The following is a 27,989-nucleotide window of genomic DNA, read 5'->3' as shown; positions in this document are numbered from 1 at the left end:
AGGTCATCGGCACTCTGAAGCCTCAGGCACATGTTAGGGAATAAAGAGTAAAAAATTTTCCCCTTAGATTATGGTCTAAAGAACAAGCAGGGCCCTAAGAAAGTTACACGTATTTGTAGTTACATGGAACACTACCCCACCTACAAATACCTTGGTGTTTTCTTTCACTCTCATTCAATGAAGAGAAATTACTGTCCATTACTTTGAAAGGTGATATTTATGATGACTCGTCCTCAAGAATAACTTTGTTTTATTAGCATGATTGGCGAAAACAAATAGGGTAGAACAGTTCAAGGAAGGGCACAGATAGTGCCTTGTTTTAGGTCCCAAATTTCTTCTTTTTGATGGGTGGTGGAAGTTGAGCGATGATGTCATCCAGGGGCCGTTCTACTGCAACAAGTGTTCTTTCATCCAAAAGATCCATGAAGAGTAGAGGCTGTGGAGAGATGAGAATGACTCTACCAGGAGTTAGGCTCCAGGGCTAGTCCTGAATACAGGGCCTAGAGGCTGGAGGGACGTAAATCTGACAATCCTTCCAGTCCTAGGACTCCAAACAGCTGAAAAGGTCCATGGGGACTCTTAACTGAGTCCATTCATAGAAGATTTCAGCAAGATTTTTCATGTTTCTCTGTACAGAAAATCTAATTTCTTAGAACTAATGTTAACTGAGGGCTTTCGAGCCAAAATTCTAGACAAATGGCAAGTTACAAATGCTCCAAGAAGCATATCATACTTGAATAATTCACAGACACCCCCCCTTAAAAAGTGCACACAGACACCTGAGAAAATGTTCCTGGGTGCCCAAGGAACTCCAATCTGGGAAGCATAAATCTAGAACTTCTGAGGTGGCACAAATAGCTGGACTGTCATAAGCTCAATGGATATTTATTTTATATACAGTGAAAAGCCTAGCCCAGAAAAGAAAGTCATAATAAAGTCAATGACTTCCACTTGCTGTAAATTATCTTATGGAACATTCTCCAACCAGAAGTCTAATTTAAAAGCCAGCTTTAACAGAAAACCCCCCTGAGCTCCAACCTCTTTTCTCACTACCTATGTATCTCATTCTGGTGAAGTATCACATGCCTGCCTCCAAGCTACTAAAGCAAGAGCAATGAAATACAGACACAAGTGATACACACCCTTGGAAAGGTCACTTGTCTCCCAAAACTAGGTCCTCTGGATGAAAAACGAAGGTGACATTTTGACAGCTTATTACATTTTGATAATATCACAAGGAGTCAACTGTCCAGAGTATTATGCAAGATGTTTTACCTTATATATCTTAGAAATTTTAAAGGCATGGGCTGTGCGCCTCCTGATGACATCTGATTCATTCGTGGGAGGAAGTGGATTGTACAGTAAGGTTTTGTCATTTGGAAGAGGCTAAAAAGACAAAGATATACTGTTTAAGTCGTTATTTTTATTGCGCTTATACAGAACAAAGGACTCTAGTGATTTTTCAGGCAAACACTATGTTCCAGCCATCACAGCATGCATTCAGTACCTCCCTGACTCTCCCCACTTCAGGAAGAGAGCTGTGCTGCAGAGAGGGCAGAATGAGGCAAAAAGGGCTCGGCACTCTGCTGGCAAGATCAAACTGCCCAGCTGGGGCTTCTGGCCAGTCTTGTCAGTAACACTTCGTGTGACAGGAACAAAGTGGCATGTGCAGGAGGTTAGCCTATGCAGCCTCTGCTTTCTAGACTCTCCTCCAATCAGATCACAGACTGGCCAAGTAACTAAAGTTCTCCCCGGGAGAAACCGCAACAAAACCACCCCCACTGATGTCACTGACACCTCAAGAGATGGCCTCTGGCCAAGCAAGTGATATTTCATCTCTGACTTCCTTGGGAAATAGCTCTGCCCAGCAAGAGGAAGTGATGGACTTATCACCAACACTTGGGAAAAAAATATGGGCCGATCTGGACTGAATTACAAAGAGGCAAGCAAGTGGGAGGGGCCCTTCCTGTATCACTAAAGTGCAGAAGGCAATTGTCAGCGGGCTTTGCTTCCCACACCCAGAGGACGCAGGGCCCATGAGAAGAGTTCCAGTGACACATCACCACGCACAGCTCTTTTAGAGCCATCTGCTGCTTTCTCCATGTTCCTTCCACCCCCACCTTGACAGATACACCAAAACACTGTGTGTGTTACTTGTAATTTAAGCCCAAAGGGCATTACAGGCATGGCCACAGCTCACTGCACTCCTAGGAAAGAAAAGTGCCTGCCCAGAAAAGACATATTGATTAGCAGTGAATCCAAACAGCGGCTTGCAGAGGATGGACTCTAGAACTGAAAATATGCTCACATCCCACCTAAATCACAGCCCTGAAGAATGAAATTTTCCAAGCTGGACTTTTTTTTAAGAACTTAAAACCAACAACTCAAGCCTGCACATAGTGTCAATATATGCAGCCAAGGGGCATGTGTGGTCAAAACCACAGTCTGTATCTTTGATGAAACCACATTATTCAGTCACTCAGGGTACAAAGGTGGAAGTGTTTCAGCCAAATCAATGATCTTCCCCCATGAGTGTCACCTTCTGAACATTGACCCAATCACTTTCCTACTTAAGTTTATGTGCTCACAGACAAAACAGAGAAGTGGTCAAATCAGCAGAAGCCAGTACACAAAGGCCCACTCCGTCCCTGGGAGCCTAATGAATGTGGGAACACAAACGAGGAATCTGCAGAACAAAAAGCTCCTCTCCTCCAAAGTGTTAAGCAGGAAAACTTAATTCTGATTCTCCTTCCTCTAACTTATTGTACTTCTTGTTTTTAGAACTTGAAGATTCTTAAGATTCAGTGAGAGCACGGGTGATAGTGGCAAAGAACTCACCAACGACTTGTCAATGATGCAGAACATGTAGGCATCGTGGAGAAGAATGTGCATTGGTCTCTTGGGATGAAAACTGATGTGTGTGATGGGAGTATCCCTTTGGAGCCAAAGGTGGTGAAATCCCTGCTTCTGGACAGTTCGGCTCCACTCTGTATACTGTTTGTCTGGGATGCTATACTCAAATACCTGAGGAAGGACATGATACAGAGGAAATGCTGGCTGGTACCCAAAAAGACCGGAAAGGCACCCCTCATTCCCAACCAGAAAATACCTACACAAACCCTGAATGTATCATATTCAGGTTTTTGCTTTCTCAATACTTTTTTTAAATGAAAAAATTTAAGGTAAATTACAGAATAATTGAAACAGCATGGGAAGGTTGATAATGAAAAGTTGCCCTGCAATCTTGACATTTGTTTCCCCCAAGCCCAAAGTAGCCTGCTATTTCTTATTTTCAACTTTTCAGAGATATTTTATGCATATAAGACACACCATCCTGTATTTTGCTTTTCCCTCTAGCACTGTATCACGGAGACTGACTCATGTTAGCAGAGATCACTCACGCCCCCTTTGAAGAACACGTAATAATCCACTCACTGTGCCATGATTTACTTGTCTAGTCTGTTCAATGAACATTCAGGTTATTTCTAACCTCTGACTACTACAAACAAGGCTGCAAATATCATCTCTGTATAATGTCCATCTGCACAACTGAAAGCACATTATCTGTAGGAAGAACTTATGGACTTGGAACTTCTGAACCCAAGATTATGTGCATTAAAAATGTTTTTAGATATTGCCAACATGTCCTCTTAAGAAGTCATAGTATATAATTTATGCACTGTGTGAAATGCTGTTTCCCCTTACTCTCACACCCCTGTATATTATCAACTCTATTGATCTTTGCTAATCTAACAGGTACAAAAAACTTTCCACCAGTTTTAATGACCGATGCACTTACAGGACCAACTGCCAGTTAAAGGTATTAGGTGGACATTATCATTATGTGTGACAAAGACAAGGATGTGGCTTCACTAAGTCTTTAGTAAAGGACGCAGATCTATGAAACTGAAGTGAGAGATTTAATTTTTTAGATAGGATGTATATGTGTGTGACTGTGTGAGTATAAAAACTGCTAATCAACCCTGACCAGTATAGCTCAGTTGGGTGGACCTCGTCAGACAAAGCAAAAGGTTGCTGGTTCCATCCCCAGCCAAGGCACATGCCTGAGTTGTAGGTTCAGTCCCCAGTTCGGGCATGTACGAGATGCAACAATTGATGTTTCTCACACTGACATTTCTCTTCTTCTCTTTCTCCCTCTCTTCCCCTCTCTCTAAAAATAAATAAATAAAATCTTTAAAAAACCCACAAAACTGCTAATCAAAGTAGCAAGCATCATTTGCCTAGCAAGCTACTTAAATGTGCTTCTTGAATCCCATTTAATCTCTCCAGTGAGGAAGGTACTATCAAGCCCATTTTACAGATAAAGCTACATTACACACTGAAGTACTGATAATTTCAGTGTTTTCTGCAGCTCAGGTATTTTAAAGCTCTTCTTATAATTACAATCTTCTTACAACTTGGCATGGAAAAAGTCAGTAGACTAAGCGCTAATTTTGGCTGCTATTAGATACCTGATTTCCTCTCTAGCAAAAGTGAAGGTTGATTATATGATCTTTTAGTCACTTTCAACTCTCAAAATCTTACTCCATCCCATACTTAGTCTCACACCTGAGTCCAGTCATCTCCAGTCTAAAAACAACCAGTAAAGCAAGTACTTCAAAATTCTTCCCCTTCTTGTACCTCTTTATTTTAGAATCTCAGTGCTGCACCATTCCACTGTGCCCTATCAAGCCCACGGAGATCACTGGCCTATGACTGGCCCAAACTAGTCGTGGAAGCTTTATTTCACACAGCAGAAAACTACCTTTATGTCATCCACTACTTTCAAAGAAAGGGACTTTCAAAATTGTCATTACCTCAGCTTCTAAGTTACCATCCAGCAAAAAGGAATTAGGAAACACTGGAATCTCTTACCTGCTGGTCAGAATGAGCAATGACAAGGTTGTTGGTATTGGGGGCGATGGCCATGGCAGTCACAGGGAAGTTGTAAGCAGGAACTGTGCAGTGAAGCTGGGAAGAAATGACAGAAATGAGGCAACTCCATGTGATACCGTCCCCCAGGAAAGACGGGGTGTTCCAAGTCAATTGTTTTTAAACAGTATTCCTTGGAACTCAAAGGGTTCTACAGAAGTTCCCATATATGCCAGGCCATTTCTCCAAACCTAAACTTTAATTTCATTTAAAAAAATAAATGTGTAGCTGTTTATAGAACTGACAACCTTTGCAGAGAACTTCAGAGTAAAGCTCTGTGATTTGTGAACTGAACATAAATATGTCATTAAACAGAGAATTCACAGCTCTACACTGAGTTTAAAAGAAATCAGTGCCTAGGCATGGACGTCCACATGCAGTTGCAAGGGATGTGCACCACGCCATGGGAACATTCGTAAATGCCAGGTAAGCCTCAAGGAGCAAGCAGCACATGCTCTTGCCACAACATAAGGAAGTTGTGTAGTTAACAGGCAAATCCATTAAATACAGCAGTCTGATACTGTTCTAGAAACTTCTAATGCTTATTGCAAGTTTTGGATAGTTCTTATCTGACTTTTATGACGAAGAAGAGGACTTGCAAGAGACCATTAGTGATTCAATGTGTAAATGATGATATCATTACTGATTTGTGAAAAATGCCTTCCTGCTATTCCTTTGCCTGTTTAATTTAGAAAATACGTTGAGATTACAAGACAGGCTATTAAGGAAATTGTCACTACCTATAACTCTTCACCTTGGTAAATCAGAACTTTTCCTCTCCAAAATACAGAAATAACCTGGATGTGGATTCATCGGCCATAAATCCTTAATCTCAAATTTCTGTGCACAAGTGGTTTCACTGTTCCTATTGACTGATTTTAATATGACAGATTATAGCTTTCAGTTCCAAACAAGAGGAAAAATTCTTGGTTTAAAAACAAAAAAAGCCTTGTAATTTTCTGGGTCATACCAACTGGCCTTGAGCCTTATAACCACAGGGCTAACTTCCTCCTTTTGCCACTACCAAGCCCAAAGCTCACCTTTAAACGTTTTAGGCTGTAGACATGGACTCCAGCACTGGTGCCTGATGCAGCCAACCAACTGCCATCTGGACTAACTGCCAAAAGACACATGGACTCCACTGTCCCTGTGAGGGCAGAAAACAATTAGGTTTGCATGCGTGTCCACAGCCAGCCCTGCCTTGAAGATGATGGCAAAAGCGAGACTCTCGGTTTTAAATTACTAATAGGATAATTTTGTGATCATTTTGCAAATAAGTTCTAGATAAGTCAATCTATTTCCATTTAACTAACCATTCTGCACATAAAGAGGAGCCAGAGAGATATACATGAAAACATTACTTGCCCAGACCTCAGTGAGACACCGCCCACTACAGGAATGAAGGATCAGGGTAGCAGCTGCCACTAAACTCCATAATTGTTTCAAAATCCTTTCCTATCAGATAGTTTTTAATCAAAGTTATGGACAAACGGCCTATTCAACAGGCTTGAAGCAAACCTTAAGTTGACTGAATGCCTGCTGTACATTTAGCACTAAGGGAACACCGGCACATACAAGCCGTCTTTGTCATCAAAAGATTTTAAACCAATCTGGCAACGTGAAGACTCACGTGGGGTAAAAATGTGACAGTGATGCTATGTGCCGAACTATGTGCTGCATATAACACTCCTAAACCATAAACTTTCACACAAGACATAAGCCAGATGCTAAAGGATGAGGGAGGTAGGCAGAAAAGGACAAAGCACAATGTGAGCTAAGTGACAAGGACTGACATACAGGTGTTGGGGTTGTAAAGAAACCAGCCTGACTATAAGGGGGAAGTGAAATGAGAGAGAAATAAAATTATATATATAATGCAGGGTCTAATATTAAGGGATGCTAAATGCAAGATAAAGGGTCTAAGTTTTATAATAAAAACAAGTACAGGTAACTCAATAAAAATTGGCAGTTTACTTTATCTTATTACTAATTTGTGGGTTTCTCTTCCTGTATGCTTCTGAAGCAGCTTATGAATGGTCAGAGTTTAAGTTGAAAGAGTTGACTTTCCACACTGACAGAATCTAAATGACAGTGAAGCTGCTATAATCCAGGGTGAGGGAGAAGGGAAAAGGCCCATAGGAAGTACCCAAAAAACTACTAGCTAAGCAGGGCAGTAAGTCCTCAACAATTAGCAAGTTAACTAACCATTCATTCATTCAGGCACACTCATTGTTCACATAAAACATGGAAAAATGGTCACGAACATTATATGACAGGTAATGAAACTGCATGTGTAAGTTCATCTTTATAAAATGCTTATGAACAAACACATGTTGGAAATGTACAAAAATATTAACAGTAGTTATTTCTGGGTGTCAGTATTACAGATGCTTTTAACTTTCTTCTTGCTCTGTTAACAAAAACCCTAAGAAGGGTGATGAAACTTCTCTGGCCCCAAATAAGGAATCAAAAGCCCAGTGAGAAAAGAGTAGGTGTGAGGAACACTTCAGACCTCATCAATGTTTTCATTTGCCAGATGTCTCCTCCTACTTTAAATTGCAAACATGTGAGTGAATGTACATTTGCAGGGTGGAGAAGAGTTATTAGTGAACACCCGACAATGAATAAGGTTTAAAAGGGGGAAAAAAAGATACATCGAAGACTGACAACTCTCTCTTGTGGCCAGTTACCAAGTTCCTACCTGACTGAGCCTGAAAAGTGTGCAGGTGCTTGAAGCTTCCTTCCAACAGCCGAATGACATGTAAAGATCCTTGATTTGAAGCTACAAAGAGCTTTGTTGAATCTTCAGAAAACAAAATCTGAACAGCAGAGCGAAGGAACGCTGGCATTTTGGAAATCTTGGGGTGAACCAGTAGTAAAAACAAGTGAGAGAGAGAAGAAAGAGAAGTGAGACCTAGAGGCCATCAAAAATAATCACAGCCAGGCTTCAATTACATCAACACTTCCAGTCCCTACAGAAGCCCACTGACCAAGGGCCTGGAACGCTGACATACCTATTGAAACCTCTCCACTCCCTCCTTCATCTCTTCAAAAGCCTGAACTTCACTGCCACTTCCTGGCATTTCCCTACTCCTCCAAAAACAAAAGCAAATCAAAGTGGAAAGAAAAGGCTTTTTTGGAATAGCTGTCTCCAAATAGCTCTCACTGAGCAAGGATTCATATCCAGTACACTCTCACTTCACATAAAAATATAAATTTTCTTCCTGTTCAACCAGACATTGGGCTTAATCACTTACCCTTTGGAGGCTTATGTTGTCATTTTCATAATGCAACCGACAGAGAAAAAACCGTGAAGCTGTAGAATAGGCAATCCAACTTCCACATGGGGAGATACAGCTGCAAATAATATTCTCAGGACCCTGGCAATGTTAGGAATCAGGATGAATGTTCAAGTAAAGCTTCATACAACAAGGTTCACTGTGACGTGAACCTCCGAGCTGCCATCACTGTGGACAGGTTCACAAACACCTGCGCATAATTCTAACAGTCATTCGCTATGCCACTATGATTCTTTCAGAAGTAGAGCACCTAAATTGGTGTGGCTTCAGTTTCCAAGAACAGAGGTCTATGAACACTGTGAACTAATCTAAGCCTTGTGTACCTCACAGATAGCCTCTACTAACCCTAACTTCAGAAACCTGAGCAGAATTTAATGCAGGGAAGCTCTGGAAGCAAGGTGACGAAGAACTAATTTTGTTTGGTATATGACAACCTACTTTAAAAACCTCTAATAAATAGTAAGTGGTCCCGGCTAGGTGGCTTAGTAGGTTGGGAGTATTGTCCCTACATCAAAAGGTTGTGGGTTCAATCCCTGGTCAGGGAGCGTACAAGAGGCAACCAATTGATACTTCTCTCTCTCTGTCCCTTCCTATCTCTCTAAAACCAATAAACATATCCTCAGGTGAATGTTAAAAAATAAAAAATAGTAAGTGAAAAATAAGCAGAACAAAGGAAAAGTTTAATATAACACTTTTATAATTAAAAAACTCAAGAAGTATATCTAAATGTATGTAAATATGTATACATACACATACAAATACTTTCTCACACAAAGATCTAGGATATATATATATATAACTAATCAATTAACAATTATTTTAAAGGAGATTAGAATTAAAGAGGTAGAAAAGGATTTAAATTATCGATATTGTTTGAATGCTTTACAGTAAGACTATATTCACGTATCTGTGTAGTGAAGATTTTTTAAAGGATACAGAGAAGGGTGTATGTTTCCATGATTGTCAAAAGAAAGGATAAATGCACAAACAGAATTTTTTTCCTAGAAGGATATATAAGAAACTATTGGTAATGATTACCTCTGCAGAGTGGGACCAGGGATTTGGGGTAAGAGGAGGACTCACTTTTCATTGCATACTCTTCTGTATCATTTTAATTTTTTAAAAAGCATCTTCCATAATAAAAAAATTAAAACCAATTTCCTGTATTCAACCAATAAATTTTGAATGTCCAACTTAAAAATGTCAGGAAATCTAGTTCTGTTCACATAGTATTTCATTCAAATTATTTTAGACTTTATAGTTAGTCATATTAACTAAAGTAATCCTCAAAATTCAGAATGAGAAAAATGCTGTGGGTTTCAGACCCTGAACACACACAGTTGAACTTCCTTACCTTTGTCTTGAGGTGCAGTAAATGATCTGCATCTTTAGAGAGTGGAAGGGTATCCCCATGCTTTCCTAGAATAAGAAATTTCCCTGAGGTTTTTCTTCTCAAAGAAAGGTTATTTGTATATACATTTTTTCTTCTCAAAAGTCATTCCTGAAGTGTCGCAGGTTCGATTCCCAGTCAGGGTACATGCCTGGGTTGCAGGCCATGACCCCCAGCAACCGCACATTGATGTCTCTCTCTCTCTCTTTCTCCCTCCCTTCCCTCTCTAAAATAAATAAATAAATAAGTAAGTAAGTAAGTAAATAAAATCTTTATTAAAAAAAGAGTCATTCCTGGGTAGAATGGAATCTCTACCAGTGAGAAATCAGAAAAATGTCTCAGGAAGCCCACTGTTTTCCGGGGGCATACGAAGAGGAAAGCAGTGAACAGTTTCTTAGCTTCTATTCGGGTGCCCTGGCTATGACCTATGGTACCTCACTAACTCGCTGAAGTTCTGCCCCACAGCCAGGTTGGAAGTAGAATTTGTGTGGCCTCAACCTCATATGCTCATTTGGAACCTAAATCCAGCATAAACTAACCTGATACAAAACAACAAAACCCAAACATTTCCTATAAGGAGATACAAATGGCCACTAGGCTGTCACCCCAGTAAGACCCATGTGACCTTTTTCATGTAGAGCTGTCACTAACCAACACTAAATCCTGTCATTTCTCAATATCCTGTTTTTACCTCAGTCAAGCCAGGGCAAACAATGATCCCACAACCCTTCCATCCGCTACATCTTGCACCTCCACTATCACCCTCTCTATAGTTCAGAACTGTCACTTTAACAGCTGATCCAGCATCCTGCTGAGGATTCTAACACTCTGAAGAACTCCTCTGCTCCATCTAGTGGATGGAAAAGCTATGAGCTCCAACGGACACAGAAAAATCTTTTTTCCATAAGCACGGAGTATCAACTGTAATTCTAATTTCTGGTTTCTCTCTCCAGTTTTCTTACTGGAAAAAACTTGCTCCCATCTTACCTGTTGCAACTGTAGATCCCAATCGCCAGAGATCCAAGTGATGAGAAAACTGGAAGAGGAGAAGCTGCTTCTTTTTTGAACAGGAAATGAGACGTCGCTGTATCCAAGAATTGAAAGCGGTAAGCAGGCCAGGATCATATAGTGCCTCAGTACTAGATTTAGCAGCAATGTCTATTGCACTTTTTTACTGTTGAAATCCATTTGCTTGATAAATATTTCCTACACACTACCATATGCCAGGCACTGTCCTAAGGTCTAAGAACACACTGGTAAATGAAAACATACCTACTGCTCTCGAGCTTGTAGTCTGAAGCGTTGACAGAGAATTAACAGACAATTACACTAAGTGTGCTAAGAGCTTTAACACGCCTGCACACAGAATGGAACAAAAAAGCATATGGATATCTACTCTAGCCTCCTGAGGGTAAAGAGAGGAGCCCAGATGAGGTTCACTGGTTAAGTCTTCTAAGGCAGAAGCAGGGCAAGACATTCCAAGGAGAGAAAACGGCATGTGAAACAGTTGAAAGGTAAAAGAGCATTAGAGGGAATTAAATGAATCTTTCTGAATGGCTAGACTGGGTGGAGTGCTGCAAGGCTGTGAGAGAGGTAGAGCCAGGACCAGATCAAGCCAAGTTTCATGAGCTGTGCTAAGGGATTAGGTTTTTGTGCTGAAGGAAACAAGGGCCAACCAAAGGTTTTTAAGTATGAAGTGATGAACCAAGTTGGTTTTTGAACAGATCAGTGAAGAATAGGCTGGAATGATACAAATGTAAATAAAGGTCATTACCAAGCTACTGTAAAGACATCCATATACAAAAAGACAGTAATCCAAACAAGGAGAATGGCAGTGTAAATAGAGGGAAATAGCTAGATTCAAGAGAGAATGAGCCCTGGCTGGTGTGACTCAGTTGGTTGGGCATCTTCCCATAAATCGACAGGCCACGGGGTTCGATTCCCAGTCAGGGCGCATGCCTAGGTTACGGGTTTGGTCCCTGTTCGGGGTGTGTGCAAAGGCAGCCTATGGATATTTCTGTCCTTCTGTCCCTCCTAGAGACTGAGGCCCTGACCAGGTTGCTCAGTTGGTTAGAGTGTCATCTGAATACGTCAAGGTTGTGGGTTCATCAAAGTTGTGGGGTCTGGTCACAGCACAGACTAGAAGTGACCAATGAATGCATAAATGAGTGGAATAACACACTGATGTTCCTTTCTCCCCTCCCCCTTTCTCTAAAATCACTATTTTTTTAAAGAAGATGAGGAGGTAGACTCAGGAAGGTTTATTAGTTGAATGGAATATAGAAGCAGGTAGTGGGGAAAGATGTCCATTTACCTACAAATGAACACTAGAACCCTGAATTTTCCTCCTCCCGCCCAGAATAATAAAGAGCCTAAAGTTAAAAACAAGCTCCCCAATAACCACCACTTTCTGAAGGAGGGAATCTGAACTGGGAGCACTACTGTGACTCCCTTGGCCCCATAAATGTCTCTAAGAGGCCTGCCTCAGAAACAGAAGGATGAAGGAAGGTACGACTGAAGTCTTACAGATTTGCTCAGGAACTGTGAGCTGTGCTCAGTCTGCGGGGCAGGGGAATGGAGAATTGAGGGGACAGTGGGGGCTGGGAGTGATACTTACATGGGGGAAAGTGATTTTTCGGAGAGCAGCATCATAATTCTTTACCTCCACTTTCTCCATGAGAGGACGAATGACCAAGTGGGTGTCAGTGCCTGGGCAAGAGGAGAGGGAAGAAGACAGATTTAGAAAATGTCCCACATGAAGACAGCCGGAGCTGGGCAAAGTCAGGAAGCAGCCTGGCCAAGAGCAGAACGCACCTCCAGATATCAGTGCTGTCGGGCTGTGGGCCACGGTTCGCACATCGTGAGTGTGATGCTGGAATGGCTTTGTCCGCACCCACTGCTTCTCACTGCTGTTGGAAGTCACAGAGACCAGCTGAAAATGGAATACTGTCCCCTCGGCTGTGCCCACCACGATACTGTCTTCTTGCTGAGAAATTAAATCATCAGGGAGGTACATTTGAGCAAAACAGGGCCCACTTTGAAGAATATTTCCTGAAGTTGTCTGTCTGAGCAGCGTTGGGGAAAACTTATGGCCAGAATTGGAAGGTAAGTTACAGGGGTCTTTTTCTTTTGGAAGCTACTAACATTACCAACACCCCTCATAGAACAAGCTCCCTTAAAGATAACAATGCGCCCCTACTGACAAAACATTATGCACCTCAAACAGGAAGGTGTTTTCCTATACACAAACTAGACCTAATTATGAATTCAACAGAAAAGATAAAACTAGAAATAAATTTAACAAAAATGTGCTAGGCCTATATAAAAAAAACCCAAGTCCTTCTAAAGGATGTAAAAGATTACCTAAACAGAGAAATCCATACCATATTCTTGAATAAGAATATTTAACACAATAAAGATATTGATGATCACTAAGGAAATTTATAAGTTTTACATAACACAATAAAAATACTAACAGTCAGCCCTGGCTCATGTGGCTCAGTGGATTGAGTGCAAGCCTGTGAACCAAAGGGTCACTGGTTCGATTCCCAGTCAGGGTATATGCCTGGGTTGCAGGCCAGGTCCCCAGTTGGGGGTGTGCTAGAAGGCAACCGACTGACGTTTCCTTTGCACATTGATGCTTTTCCTCTCCCTCTCTTTCTCTCCCTCCCTTCCCCTCTCTCCCTGAAAATAAATAAAATCTTAAAAAAAAAAACATAAATGAGAAAAAAACCCCTAAAAAACAAAACAAAACAAACCCAATCAAAAATAGTAATGAAAATATATAGTCAAAGAAAGATTTGGAAGCAGGTTCTCAAACAGATACATGTACACAGCTGCATTATTCACAAGAGCCAAAATACGGACACCACTCAAATGTCCATCAACAGATAATTAAGCTCAATGAGGTGTATATACACAATGAAATATCATTTGGCCATAAGGAGGAACGAAATTATGATAATGCTCTGACGTGGATGAACTTTGAAAATAGTATGTTAAGTAAAATAACACAGGCACAGAAGAACAAATATTATACAATCCCATTTATGAGGTACCCAGAACAGGCAAATTCACAGGGACAGAAAGTAGAATGCAGGTAACCAGGGGCTGGGAGAGGGGAGGAATAAGGAGTTATTCTTTAATGTGTACAGAGTTTCTGTGCGGGGTGATGAAAGAGTTCTGAAAATGGTAGGCGACAGACGCACAACACTCTGAATGTACTTAATGCCACTGAACTACACACTTAAAAGTAGTAAAAATGTCAAAATTTTACCACAATAAAAAAATTTAATGTAAATAAAGTATCAAGAATATAGGGGGGAAAATTGCAAAACAGGTAGTCAAAAGACTGAAGTTTGAAAATCCCTGAAGTTCACTGTCATCTTTTTAAAGATGAAGAGAAAGTGGGCTGAGGAGGGAAGTAGCCTGATTAGTATAAAAGACCCTAGGTCCCTGGTCCCCAGTTTAAGGCTTTCTCTTGTCAGTATGCTGAACACTGTGATTTGTTCGTTTTAAAAGGTCTTAGTTTACTCTTTTAAATTCCTCTATATTCTCAAAACCATTTTCACTTTAACTCATTTTTTGAAATACATATAACTTTGAGCAAGACAAAAAAAGATAGGATGTTTGATAGAAAAGTAAGAAAAATTAAGAACCAGCCCTGGCTGGTGTGGCTCAGTGGATTGAGCACCAGCCTGCACACCAAAGGGTCACCAGTTAGATTCCCAATCTAGGGCACATGCCTGGGGTGAGGGCCGGGTCCCCAGGAGGGGGCACGTGAGAGCAACCACACATGGATGTTTCTCTTTCTCCCTCCCTTCCCCTGTCTAAAAATCAATAAATAAAATCTTAAAAAAAAATAGGAACCCGAATCAGCAGTTAATCAATGAAATAGCCTAAAGACTGGGTTGACCAGTCAAGAGGTATGAGATGTCTGAGTATGTCTGAGCATGCAGCTGCCATCAATAACCCACTTACTGTTCCAGAAACTTTGTATGTGTCATATCATCTTTAATCCTTCAATACCTTGCAAAATTAAGCATCACTTGCTCTATCAGGAGAAACTGTATAAGACTTTGAAATGAGCATTCAAAATTCAAAGTACCAGTGTCCTGTTTACTGAGCCCTTTGATTGTCTGGAAGCTGTTTCACAACTCCGCCAATTATAGAAAATTGGGGGTGATGATTCTTTTGCACAGAAATGCAAAAACTTTTGCCCGGTGAAATGCAACTGAGTATCACCTTGTGGACAGTTTCAGCACTCCTGATGACCTCATATATATCTGTGTTCTTCAAATTCTCCTTTCAAGTGCTTGTACCATCTTACCAGTTCTCTCAGTTAATGAGTTACAGAACATCCCTGACGTATTTCCAGTCCATGTTTGTATGAGTCATCACTTTACCCATTTTCCTATCATTTAACAGCCCTTTATACAGATAAGGAAACTGGTACTTTGAGAGGTTTAGAGACATGACAAGGACACACGGCTCTCTGCCTCCAAAGCCTTTGCTCTGGACACCCCACAACCGCTCAACTTTGTGCCACCTTGTGCCAGCTCTCCTTGAGGTCACCTGCAGGCACATGACGGTGAAGAAGGAAAGTGTATCCGAAGGACAGCACATAAGGTGGCCCAGACCAGCCTCTCCCTCACCTCCTCTAAGGTTACTAATTGAAATCCATTCACTCAAGCCAAAAGTGGAGACACTGAGCAGCTTAGGAACCTACACACTCTCTCCCACCTCCAACTAAACAGTTCATTTAGTTTACCGGAAAAATAAAAAATGTGGCAGTTTGTTCAAAGTCCCACCTACAGAGAGGCACTGGGAAGGCAGGTCTCCCTCACTCCACAGCCTCTTTCCCTGAGGTGGAGCCATAAAGGAACTGAAAAGGAAACAAAAGAGCGCTCTCAGGGTGAGGCAGGAATGAAGCAAGGGAAAAGCAGGACTGGACGTGGTTGTGTGTGCCCTAATTTCAGAGTGACTGCTTCACACAGAGGGAAAAAAAAAAACCTCAGGACTGACCTACAAAGGAAAGCAAAGCTCCCTGCAATGCCCTGCAGGAATCAGTACTCCTGTACTTGGTAAGGATGAAAGACATCTAAAAGGAACAAAGACTGGGTGTTTGCCACTGTTCACATTTTAGTCAATGAAAATACAATAAAAACAAAACTAAAAATAATCAGCTGTTCTGGCAAGAGTGTAGTGGAGAAAAGTGTTGTAATTAGGATCAGTTTCAAAGGATATGTGAAAACAATAACGCCAATACCACTGCACTATGAGACGCGGTACCTCGCACTTCACAAGCACTACCCATTTAATCTTCCCCCCAACTCTGTGTTACTAGCATCCCTGCTTTCACAGAAAAGAGCTGAGGCTCAGGAAGAAGTTACCTGCCCAAGGAAGACACACAGTGTTTGAGTGGTACGGCTGGGAGTCAAAATCAAGTTTGCCCACTCGAGTCTGTGATAAGCATTACTGAGGGGTGGCATCTGTACAGCTGCATGTTTTCTATTGAATTTGTTAGGGGAATGTTGGTTAATAGAATTATATAGGTTTTGGGTGTGCAATACTATAATGCATCATTTGCATATTGTATGTACAACTGCATTTTTCAATTTTAATTCAGTACCACAATTCACTGATTCTCAGGCACATATTTTACCACATTTTAACAGCTCTCAAATCAGGATATCTTGTATCTGTTCATGCACAACATCTTCAGGTAAAGAATGAGCACTAAAATTTCAGAAAAGTTGCAAAAAGAGTAAAAGAAAGGCTCGGGTCCACAGTGGAGCATCATCACCGACACATGGACGACTGGAAGGTGTGTGTGTGGCACACATGGACCTTGACGATTTTGTGGAAAAGTGATTTGGAGCCCAACTTTGAATGCAAAGACAGTGTATGAATACCTTAATTACTTTAAGTCAGTTATACTTTCCTTTTTATATATGCAAAAGTAATATAACAGAAATTTGAGTCTCAAGGAGCTCTTCAACAAGGAAAACATAAATCCTATGTTTAAAAAGCAGTGTGTCATTTTATATTATAATTTATATTACATGCTTATCTCATAAAATTCATACTTCACTTTTAAAAGTAGCACTATAGCATAGTTTAATTGGTAGTATTTCTCTTTCCCATGGTAATAAAAAAAATTATGGTTTATTCTACAATCATTTATATAAAGATTCAATGCCATGTAATAATATAGGCACATGGCAGAAAAAAGATGAGACAGCATAAAACGGTATATAGTACAAATTCAGCCTGTCTCCTGCTGGCCCCCCCACAGCTTCACTCTCCATAAATTATTTACATTTTAAAACCTTTTTAGAAATATTATATGTATATGTGTATATATATCAGGATAATTGTATATACATAACGTATCTAATATATAAATCTGCCCCTTCTTCTCTTTATACACTATTATGTCCTATATTATATACTATTATACTATTCTGTTTCTCTTAACAGTAACTCCTGAAAATTGTAAAAGAGCTGTAAATATGCATCGCCCTTGGTCTTTGAAAAAGCGTAATATTTGAGTAAGTACACTTTAAATGATACTAAATTTAATAATTACATCTTAAGTCGAATAATTCCAAACAGTTTGGATCAAGACTATTTTAAAAAGAGAATTTCCCCCACTCATTTCACTTATACTTTTTTAATAGTTTATAGGTAACATCTAAATGTTTCACAGGGCTTTTAACACACATCAAATTGTTCTCACGGAAAACCTATGAAATGGGACAGGAACATTTTATAGGCAAGAAGAGCAAATATGAGCAATTGCTACACTAAAAACTGGATTTTCACACTGAAGATAGCAAGCAATTCTCAGACTAAGATGACAAAGAATACAGGATCTAGTCAAATCTCAAAGCTACTTCCGTACCTCACTGCTGAACTACCCAAACGTTTCTGATCAAGAATTCTGGTTACCAAAAGGGAAGAGGAACACCTATTCAGCAAAAATCTGCGTAAGTCTATTCAAACAGGAGACAATAAACATTTTGAAAGTCACTATAAAATTATCTTCTAATTTTCCAAGCTAGGAAGCAGAACAATTGTACAGAGAGGAAACAGTGCTTTTCAAGATTCTTCTAGGACACTTGTGCACTGTCTACAATCAGACTGGATTACCTAAGGGTGGGGAGTGTCCACAGAAAACCTTTCTGCTGCTAGCTAGTCTTTCGGAGAATATTCTCTAACTAGTTGTTAGAAAATAAAAGAGTTCAGGGAAATTACATGGCTTTTCAGATCTATTTCCGTAAACGCATCTCCCTCTAGTACAACACTCAGGATCAGGGACCAGTCAGTGGGGGGGGGGGGGGGGGGGGGGGGGGTGTACCATCCCCCGGACTGTACAGGAACCACTCAAAACAGGGACTATACTCACATCGGATACGGCGATGGACTGCACGTCAGCATTTGCGATGAGATGACTCTTCATAAGCGTCCCAGTAGCTGAGTCCCAGAACTGCACCTTCCCGGCAGAGTCCACACTTACGACAGTGCCATCGGACAAAAAGGCCACACCCCATATGATACACTTCCGCTTAGACACTCCCATATACTGCCTGTCGACGAGCATCTTATGAATAGTGCTCCCTGAAAAATAAGAAAAGCCCACATTTGAATGATAATTATTTCTCCTTCCGTCTGCAAAGACTAATGGTGGTAGACATAAGTCAAGTCAGTTGCCCAAGCACAAACAGCTGGTAAATACTAGTTATGGTGAACTCAGTTTCTGGACACCAAAACAGCTGCCTAAGGATGAGAGAGTGGGAGAGGGAAGGGATGGAATGGAGAAGAGACACGAGACCTCACTTAAAACTAGCCAATTATACAAACCCATTACACTTTAATCTTTTCCAATACTCCATGGGAAAGAGAAGAGTGACAATTTAGGGGCATTTACAGGATGGTAATTGACTTAGCAGAGTCCTGAAACCAAGTCCCAGGTCAGCTGTGGGGAAAACCAAGAAGCTACATGACCTACACCATGGGATCCTCAGGAGAGTGAGGCACTAATTCCCCAGGTACTCTGGAAACAGAGGTGAAAGTGGGGTTAAAAGGAGGGGCTGGTTAAAAGTAAGGTTAAGAAACTTTTAGTTCCTCAGATACCCACCCCCTAAGAGGCCAGGCACCTCCCCAAAACCCCATCTCAACGGAAGGCTAGAGACCTACTCTCTGAAGCGGGACATCAGGCAGAATTGAAGGTGGAAATCCTATTTGGAAAGTAGATTACATAAATGTCAGAAGAAAAAAAAAAAAACAAAACAGTTTCCTTCTCCTTAGAATGCTGATGTGCAGGCTTATTATCACTAGGCAGGAGAATTTTTAAAAAGCACACTTCACCCTGGCTGGTGTGGCTCAGTGCTGGCCTGCGACTCAAAAGGTCACTACTGGTTGGATTCCTCATTGGGGCACATGCCTGGGTTGTGGGCCAGGTCCCCAGCTGGGGGCATATGAGAGGCAACAGATTGAGGTTTCTCTCACACATCGATGTTTCTCTTCCCCTCTTTCTCTCTCCCTTCTCCTCTCACTAAAGAAAATAAAATCTTTAAAAAAAAGTGTTTAAAAAGAACATTTCTGGGGAAGATGACAATCACAAAAGGAAAGATCCATATAACCCAGCTCTCACTCAGAGGTTCTTCAAACATTCCAGCCAGACCATTCTTCAGTGAAGCCCATGCGCAATAAGCTCCACTTACGTTGTGATGCAAGCGATCACCAGACACAGGAAAAGCTTTACTATGAAAAGCAGGGGCCAAGCAGACTAAAATACACACACACATACACACACACACACACACACCCCAAGGAGGACACAGAGGCAGGGTGAAGAACACTGGACAAATATCATAAATAACGGCCTTAGAAAGAGAAGAATGAGTATGAAAAAGAAGGAGAATTCTGTAAAAGTCAAGAAACAAACAAAAAAATTCTGGAAATGAAAAACTCAGTAACAGGGGGCTGGGGAAAGTGGTGGCAGGAAAATAAGAGACAACTGTACTTGAACAACAATAAAGAAAAACTGTCAGCCCTGGCTGGTGTAGCTCAGTGGATTGAGCACGGGCTGCGAATCAAAGTGTCGCAGGTTCGATTCCCAGTCAGGGCACATTCCTGGGTTGCAGGCCACGGCCCCCAGCAACCGCACATTGATGTTTCTCTCTCTCTCTCTCTCTTTCTCCCTCCCTTCCCTCTCTAAAAATAAATAAATAAAATCTTTTAAAAAACCAAACATATAAAAAAAAATTTAAAAAAAGAAAAACTGTCAAAGGATCACGTAAGTGAATATAAAATTATAGAAAAAAGAGAATGAAAAACTCAGTAACAGGATTTAAAGATAAAGACGACAAAATCTCCAAGGAAGCAGAGTAAAATATCAGAGACAAAAAATAAGAGGGGAAAAAAGAAGAAAATTGGAAGAGACAACATGCAAATAAAATTCCAGAAAAAAGAAAATGGAAGCTCATGTATAAAATAACTACTAGAATGTTCCCTAGAATGGAAAAACATAGATTTTGGGATTTAAAGAACCTACCAAGGCTCTGATAGATATGTTAACAGATCTGCACACCAAGAAACATAATTGTTAAGTTTTAGAATAGTAAGGACAAAGAGAAGGTCCTAAAAGCCTCTGGGGAGGGGGGAAGGGGTTGGGAGAGACTCATACAAAAGATCTACTCTCAGAATACACTAGACTTCATAAAAACACATGAGGCTAGAAGACAGTGGAGCTGTGCCTTCAAAATCCTAAGGGAAAACAATTTCCAACCCAGAATCCTTTCTCATGAATCCTTTCTCAGGATCTATCAAGCAAAAGACTAACCAAGAAAGTGAATGACATGGAAACGGAATTCTACCAGTAAGAAAAGCAAAGGGGATCCCTGGAATGGGTGAAAAATCAGAGTTCAAGACCTCACAGTGCTTGCAGGAGGCCTTCTGCATTGCAGGAGGCAATGCAGAAACTGGCTGCACTGGAGCAAGTCAGACGCTCTGGCTGAGAATCAGTCAAGAGGACAAAAGTGGTAGAAAGAAAACCAGATGTATCTGAACCTAATTTATACAACTGAAAGAATGTGGGGAGGAACTAGTGAGACAGATACGTGTGTATGTGCAGGGAAAGAGAATGAGAGAGTATGAGAGAGACATTAACCAAAAGCATGCAGGATAGTAAAGGTAATTTACTGTGTGGGCACTATTTAGTTTATATTTCATTATCATGAAAACAGTGACTACTAATCTGACCAAAGTTATACCATACTGGGAAGGTGAGGAAAAAGTGTGCATGTGACAGATGGCAGAAAGAGGGCTAAATGGTGGAAGTCAATAAACAATGGTCTAAAGCTGAAAAATCAAAATATATCAAAATAGGCACACTATGTATAGCACAGAGGTAAGTACCAAAGGAATCAGCTAACAGTTGCAGGTAGATGCCTTTGAGAAGTGGACAAGAGAAATGAGGGAGCCCTGCTTTTCTGTAACAAGCCTTAAGGAATTCTTTGACTATGTATGCATAACTGATAACAATAAAAACTTATTCAAGCATTGAAGAAAAAGAAAATGAAACAGACCTAATGAATTTAACCTCATCTTAAATGGGTACAGATACAGCCACCTAGCAAATTGAAGTCAATCTCATCACTGAAGGATTCCATTAGCAAAGTCTCTAGGCCAAGAGCAGAGAAAGAATGGGATTCTCTACCGTCCGGACTTCACATCTCACCAATTTTGCTACCAAGATCTCATGTCCCTCGGACAGATGCTCACTCTTTCCAGGAACTGGCACAAATAAATAGCTGTTCTATTGATCATTAACATCTTACTGGCTGAGAAAAAATCTTACTGTGAATTCTTTTTTTTTTTTTTTTAAAGACATGGATTCTTCTTTTTCAAAACCCTCACCGGAGAGTATGTTTATTGATTATAGAGAGTGAGGAAGGGAGGGAGGGTGGGGGAGAGAGGAGGACAGAGGAAAAGAGAGAAGAGAAACATTAAGCAATTGCCTCCCATTCGCACCCTGACCGGGGACTGAACCGGCAACCTCAGTATATGCCTTGACTAGAGATCAAACCCACAACCTCTTGGTGTACAAGGATGATGCTCCAATCAACTGAGTCACCCAGCCAGGGCTATTCTGAACTTTTATGATAAAAAATACTGTAGCCCATGGAAGAACTAAGATTCCTCCCAAAGCAGGATCAGTAAACCAAGAAAGGTCTGAAATTCACAATGAACATCCTAGGAAATTAATGAGAGGTCAGGCCTTGAACGTCCCTGAAAGTATGACAAGGGCTCCAGCTTTTGGAAACCCAGAAATCTGACGAACAAGACCCACATCCCAAATAAACTGAGAAAAACAGTCACCTGATTTGACATCAAACACACTAATGTAGTCTATGGAGCCAGCTGCAATGTGGGTACCGGAGGGATGCCAGCTGAGACTCAGGACGCGACCTTGGGAGTTGAACAACAAAAAAAGAAAGTGACACACACGTAAATATACAGCAAAAGGTAACTGAGTTCTCCTTCCACAGTTATCAATAGGGCTCGTGTTCTGCAGTCTCAGCTCTCTCACCACCACACTCGTGTGAAGAACTGTTTCTATAGCAGATGAGGAACAACTGTGCCCTGGGATCCATAATGAAGTATTGGATACTAACTTTAATCATGTATAAACGGTTGACAGGAGTATAAATGAGCACAACCTTTTGAAGGGTGATCTGATAGTAACCTAACAAAATGAAAATGTACATATGGCCCAGTAATTATACTGGGAATTAATCAGAGAGACATACTTGCATGAGTACCCAAAAACATGTATATAAAAATATTCACTGCACTACTGGTTGTAGTAGTAAAAAAAAAAAAAAAAAAAAAAAAACCACCACCCATCAGTAGGAATTTGGCTAAATAAACTATGGAGTACCATCAAATGTCATGCCGTGCTGTGCAGACTGGCAGGATGGCCACAGGCGTCTGCGATGTATCGAGTGAACGAGAGCTGCAGACAGGTGCAGGCACTCCCTGCGTGTCTGTCTACGTACGGGAATACGCAAAAGTCTAGATGATCATCCCAAAGCGTTGTCTACGTTGTGAAATGAGACACTTTCTTTTAAAACATATGAAAATTTTAACAAGCACTGTATCAGCTTTATAATTTAAAAAGAATACCTCAAGATATTTAAAAGCAACTGAAATATAAATCTGAGTAGCAGAGCATAAATATTATGAGTAGACACAGAGAATACACGGGACAGTTACTATTTTCTCAGTGAGGAATCAGCAAACTATGGCCCTAAGCCCAAATCAGGCCCACCACCTTCTTTTGAAAAAGAAAGTTTTACGGATAAAACATTACCTGGGCCCGTGGGAAAATATTCCAACCCCAGGGACACAGAAACATAAATACCTGTTAAGGCTATTCACTGCCCCACCAGAAATGACCCTTACTTTTCTGCCGATCAAAATTTCTTTCAAACTGGATCTTGTCTGGGATGATTTGAAATAGTTTCACAGATCCATCCTCACAACCAACCTATTAGGGGAAAGGAGGTAGAAAATACAGAAGATAAGCATTTTATACTTTTAACTAGATGTATACATTTACAAATACATACACTTCTTCCTAAATTGATCACTTGCCCTGGAAAATAGTTGGTGAGAGAGAAGGACTAGCACCAAGAAACTGATAGTGTATTCTTGGCAGCCTTCCTGTCCTAACAAGAAAGCAGGCTAATTAGTGACCTAATTTCTGCACAGGACATAGAATAGAAAAGCAGGATTTCACAGCACATCTCTGCTAGAGACCCGCGGCCTAAATAAAAGACCTATTAACTATATAACCTAAACAGAGACTCACTGTGATATTGCACAAGTTAATGCAAATTAGAAGGGAATCATAGTCTTCTCACAGAAAATTAAATCTCTGAAAGCATCACACTAATATTAATGGGGGATGGGGAGAGTAGTCTTCTTGATTGGTGCCCAATTTTGAGAAACACTGTGGTGAAATGTACTGGCACAGATTAACTGGTGGAAGGACCGAAAACTTCAAATACACATTAGTGCATTGTGAATCTACAAAAGGATTTAATAAGCTGTATTCTGAAGCACAACTAAACAAAAAAATCCCTATTGATCTCAATTCCAAAGAACAAAGTTGGGAAACCAAACTAACCCTCTCATTTTATAAATAAATGAACAAAGCAGAGCAGAAAGGATGTAAAAGAATGAGAGATTTTTTTTTTCAATCGCTTTATTTGCCCTCACCTGAGGACATGCTTATTGTTTTCAGAAAGGGGACAGGAAGGGAGAGAAACATGGATGTGAGAAACACTGATCCACTGCCTTTCAAATGCACCCTGACCAGGGACCAAACCCACAACCTAGGCATGTGCCCTGACTGGAAATGAACCCACGACCTTGACCTTCCAGTTTACAGGATGATGCTCCAACCAACTGAGCCACAACAGCCAGGGCAAGGACAAGGGATTTTTAATTGGTAGAATCAACTCCAACCTTATACAGAGGTTGCTGGAATCCAGCTCAGACTGGAGTCAGTATGTGCCTTAATATAACTTTAATCTACCATCCTATGAATGCAGGGAAGAAGTTTAAGTGGGCATAAGAGAAATCTTAGCTTAAATGACCAACAGTTGCTTACTGACCAAAAGTTGAGAGCCAGTGGGGCTGGCAGCCATGCTCCAGATGGGTCCTCCAAAGGCATCCATAGAATACTTGATGTTTAACGCCTGCAAATCATACTCAATAATCTCTCCATTGAGTCCAGCACTGAAGAGTCGCTGTCCTTTTGCCCAACACAGAGCTTCTGTAGCTCGAGACTCATGACCTGGGAAAAACTACAGAAACACCATAACTTCTCAGCCCGCCCACGGATTCACCAGCTATCAGCACTGAGTGGTCACAGGCAACATGGTGAAAAACAAAATGCTTCCCTAGAAAAACACAGTGTGGGGTTTTTTGCTACCAGGAGGTCATTTCTACTGACATTTTCATTTTTTTTCCAGGTTCACATTTTTCATTATTTCCACAGCTGGTTTTGTTTCTTTTACTAGGACTTGTTCTGCAAAAGCTTTTCAGTAGAATAGAGTTTCTGTCCCATTGTATTTGTATCTAACTTTAAACTTTTGATCAATGTACTATCTTGATTGTGTGATGGTTTCAAAAGTGTATACGTATATTGAAAGTTATCAACATATAAACTTTTTAAATACATGCTGTTTGTTGTGTCAATGTTACCTATAAAAAGCTATTTAAAAAATAAAAATTAGACAAACTAATGCAGTTCACTCCAGTTTTTCATTCAAGTCTCATTTCTAAGTGCTTTCTTAGCCCTCAAAAAGTTCCATACCTATCAAGGCATTGTTCTCTTATATTTACTTGATGCAAAAGAGACTGGGTAGATACAATTTTTCCTACTTGAATCTGAAAGGGCCAAGTTGTAGGTTAAGTGACTTGCCCCAAGTGCCAAAGTCAATGACATGAAGAGAATATTGGTTTCACTATTCCTAGTCCCTATTCTTTCCACTCTAACAGATACAATTTTTTCTTGTGGGAATGATTAACAGAGCTAAGTGATCATAAATAGTAGCAAATATGGAAAAAGCAGACTAGACTGAATTAATTGTTGAGAAAACAGAGAGAATAAGAGATACTAAATCAGGCATGGTTGACTTAATTCATTCAACAAATACTAACTCAGCAGTGGCTTGCACTAGACACTTGCTGAATGCTGGGAATATAGTCATGAACATCACTGACACAGTCCCTGTTTTCATAAAATTTGAATTTCAGTGAGGAAGAAAGACATTAAACAAATCAACAAACTAGTATATAATTAGCTGTCATAAGTGATGCAACAAGCATGAACCACAGCATGACCTTCACACTACAGAATGGGACCCAGCTGGGGTGACCAGTCATTTTTTTCACTCCTGTTAGTTCTTCAGGGGTCAGCTCAGTAAGTCATCCCTTTTCCAAGATTCCTAAACCCATCTCATCAGAGTATAACATCACTCCACTAAAAGCACGCCTGTGCGTAGCTTTATATAAAACTTATGACAATGTTTGGAAACTGTGTATTCATCCCCCACCCCCATACTTTAAGCTTCTCGATGGCAGGGCCTCTGACATTTGTTTTAATACCTAATATTTGCTCCTCATTCATTTAGAAACTTTTACGGAGAACCTACATTCCAAGCACTAGGCTCATCCAAACACTAAATTCATTCATTTACTCATCTATCCATTTATATCATGGTGCCCAGAGCATGTAAGACACTCAATAAATGTGAACTGAATTAGATGTTGCATCTGAAATGAGTAATCAGTGCCTTTGAAGAAAAATGCTGCAATAACAGCCCTTTGCATACATCCAAAATGGTTTTTACCTAATTTAAAAACTCCTTTACTCTCAACATATAGGCATGTTAGTCTACATTCTCTCAGAGAGATGAACTTGGAAATCCACCTTCCTGCTATCACATTACCAGTGTTTCTGATATGAAAATGTTTCATGAATATTTCTGAATTGCCAATGAAATAGGTACTGATGCCGCCAGCAGGAAATGCTACGTTACCAAAGCTGCAATGGTGTGCAGGCTGATGTGAATCAATGGTCTCAATAGTTTCTCTTCTTGTGCCCAAAAGAACCAGCAAACCTTAGTTTCTAAGTGACAGTGAGCTGCCCCAGTTCCTAGGTAGAATCTTTCTAACCAACATTACACAGACCAAAACTCTGCTTCTCTCATCAAGAAAGTCAGACAAGAAATCGCATGCTGTATACAGATGTTACGTAGTTCAAAACAACTCGAGAGAGAGGGTAGAGTCACTTCCTTTTGACCTCTTTGACTATAGAAGACATAATTTTTGTAGAATTGAACTTAAGAAAATTAACCTCAGAAATAACCAAATCAGGCAGGCTCCTAAATGACTTACTTTCTCCTGAAAGTAGTTTGCTGACAAGTTATAAATTTCCACAGTACCATCTGTTCTTGAAACAGCCAATCTGTTTGACTGGTTATTGTAAGCCACACAGCGGATCCCTGATGGAACATAATTAAAGAAGCGAACTCGATGGACCTTAAATTCACCCATTCCTAAGGAAGGGAAAAAGAGAGTAATTTTTGTTAAACGTTAACTGCAGAATGCTATATGTATTGTTCCTTAGTATCACTGCTCTGGATGGAAGACTCCAACAACTATATTTCCCTGAGATTCATTTCTAAGTATCTAAGTAACGGTATTTTCATGCCCCACGCAAGACTCTATTACACAATCTCCAGAAGCTCAAGATTCTTCTGCAAAAAAATCTAAAACGTCAACATACAGAGCATCACCCAGACTTCTAACAATCCTGACAATTGCTGAAGTAGTATGAAAAAGAGGGGTGAAAATCTAAAACTGAGTTTAGAGCAAAGGACTGAAAATCTCATTGTCTAATGGGAGCTTGAACAAAGGAAGACACATGGAGCTGACAGGTTGTAGTCCAAGTAGAACTAAGGTTCTTCTTTTTATCTAGGGTGTGAGGTTTCTCCGAGGGCCAAGAGGAGGGTAAACACCACCACCACCACTCTAAAGAGGCAAGAAATGCTGTTAGCCTAAACCAGTCTCTCAAAGTCAAGTCTGCAGAACTCCTGCATCAAAATTCCCTAAAAAAAAAGTGGTTGTTAAAAATGTATGATTCGGGTCTTTACTCCACAGCTCTAGAATTCCAATTTCTGGGCGTGGGGGGAAGTCATTAGGAAACTCCATTTTAGCAAGCACTTCCACCTAACTCTATTCCATGGTAAGTGTGCAAATTAGAGGCTCAAACTACAGCAGTGAAAGTGGGGTTGATGGGGCAGCCAGAACTAAGAGCTCCTCAAGAAGGAAGCGACAGGACTTGGTTTGGCATCTGTCAACTACCCCTCCCACTCCACCTCCGCTTCCAACAGACGCACTCCGCAACCGTAGGGCCCGGTCCGGTTCACTCCCCAGCTGTCTCCCTTCAAGGTTAGGAAGCCGAGGGCAGAAGAGGTGTGTTGGGCCCGGCCCGGCTAAGAGAGCGTCCGAAGAGCGCGCGAGGTCTCCACCGCCCCTTCCATCTCCGGGGATCTACAGAGTAGCCTCCGCCTGCCCTCGACACTCGGAGCCAGTGAGCTCCAAGGGGCTACCACCTAGGGTACGCAGTACCCCCGCCCCGCGAACTGCCCTTTCCTTATAGCCACTTCCCACACACCTCCTCCAACTTACCCGCGGACGGGCGCTAGCTTCTCTCCGCCCCGGCCCCACGTGCGCGCGCGTTCACGTGCTCTGCCCCGGAAGTGCTCGTGGCGCAAGGCCGG

The 27,989-nt window shown here is 40.9% G+C and overlaps 1 protein-coding gene across 2 annotated transcripts; it reads right to left on the bottom strand.

Moving 5' to 3' along the window:
* Positions 1-230: 230 nt before the first annotated feature.
* Positions 231-27,983, bottom strand: UTP4 (UTP4 small subunit processome component). Of its 2 annotated transcripts, none has more exons than XM_036012080.1 (17): positions 27,606-27,786; positions 26,602-26,762; positions 24,312-24,503; positions 23,095-23,179; positions 22,009-22,098; positions 18,032-18,243; positions 12,436-12,607; positions 12,239-12,330; positions 10,609-10,705; positions 9,586-9,650; positions 8,190-8,312; positions 7,634-7,790; positions 5,973-6,079; positions 4,876-4,971; positions 2,839-3,024; positions 1,276-1,386; positions 231-436 (listed from the first exon to the last, which is right to left on the bottom strand). In XM_036012080.1, exons 2-17 carry the CDS (start codon positions 26,758-26,760, stop codon positions 320-322), a joined length of 2,061 nt encoding a protein of 686 aa, XP_035867973.1. In that variant the 5' UTR covers positions 26,761-26,762; positions 27,606-27,786; the 3' UTR covers positions 231-319. The 2 variants fall into 2 exon arrangements, with proteins under 2 accessions (XP_035867973.1, XP_028390571.1); XM_028534770.2 differs by lacking the exon at positions 27,606-27,786 and adding an exon at positions 27,898-27,983 and having other exon boundaries at positions 234-436.
* Positions 27,984-27,989: the final 6 nt, after the last annotated feature.

This window comes from Phyllostomus discolor, chromosome 12 (assembly GCF_004126475.2).
Source record: "Phyllostomus discolor isolate MPI-MPIP mPhyDis1 chromosome 12, mPhyDis1.pri.v3, whole genome shotgun sequence".
In the NCBI taxonomy this organism is placed as follows: Eukaryota; Metazoa; Chordata; class Mammalia; order Chiroptera; family Phyllostomidae; genus Phyllostomus; species Phyllostomus discolor.
Note: the sequence above shows the minus strand (reverse complement) of the source record. Positions and strands in the feature narration are given on the sequence as shown.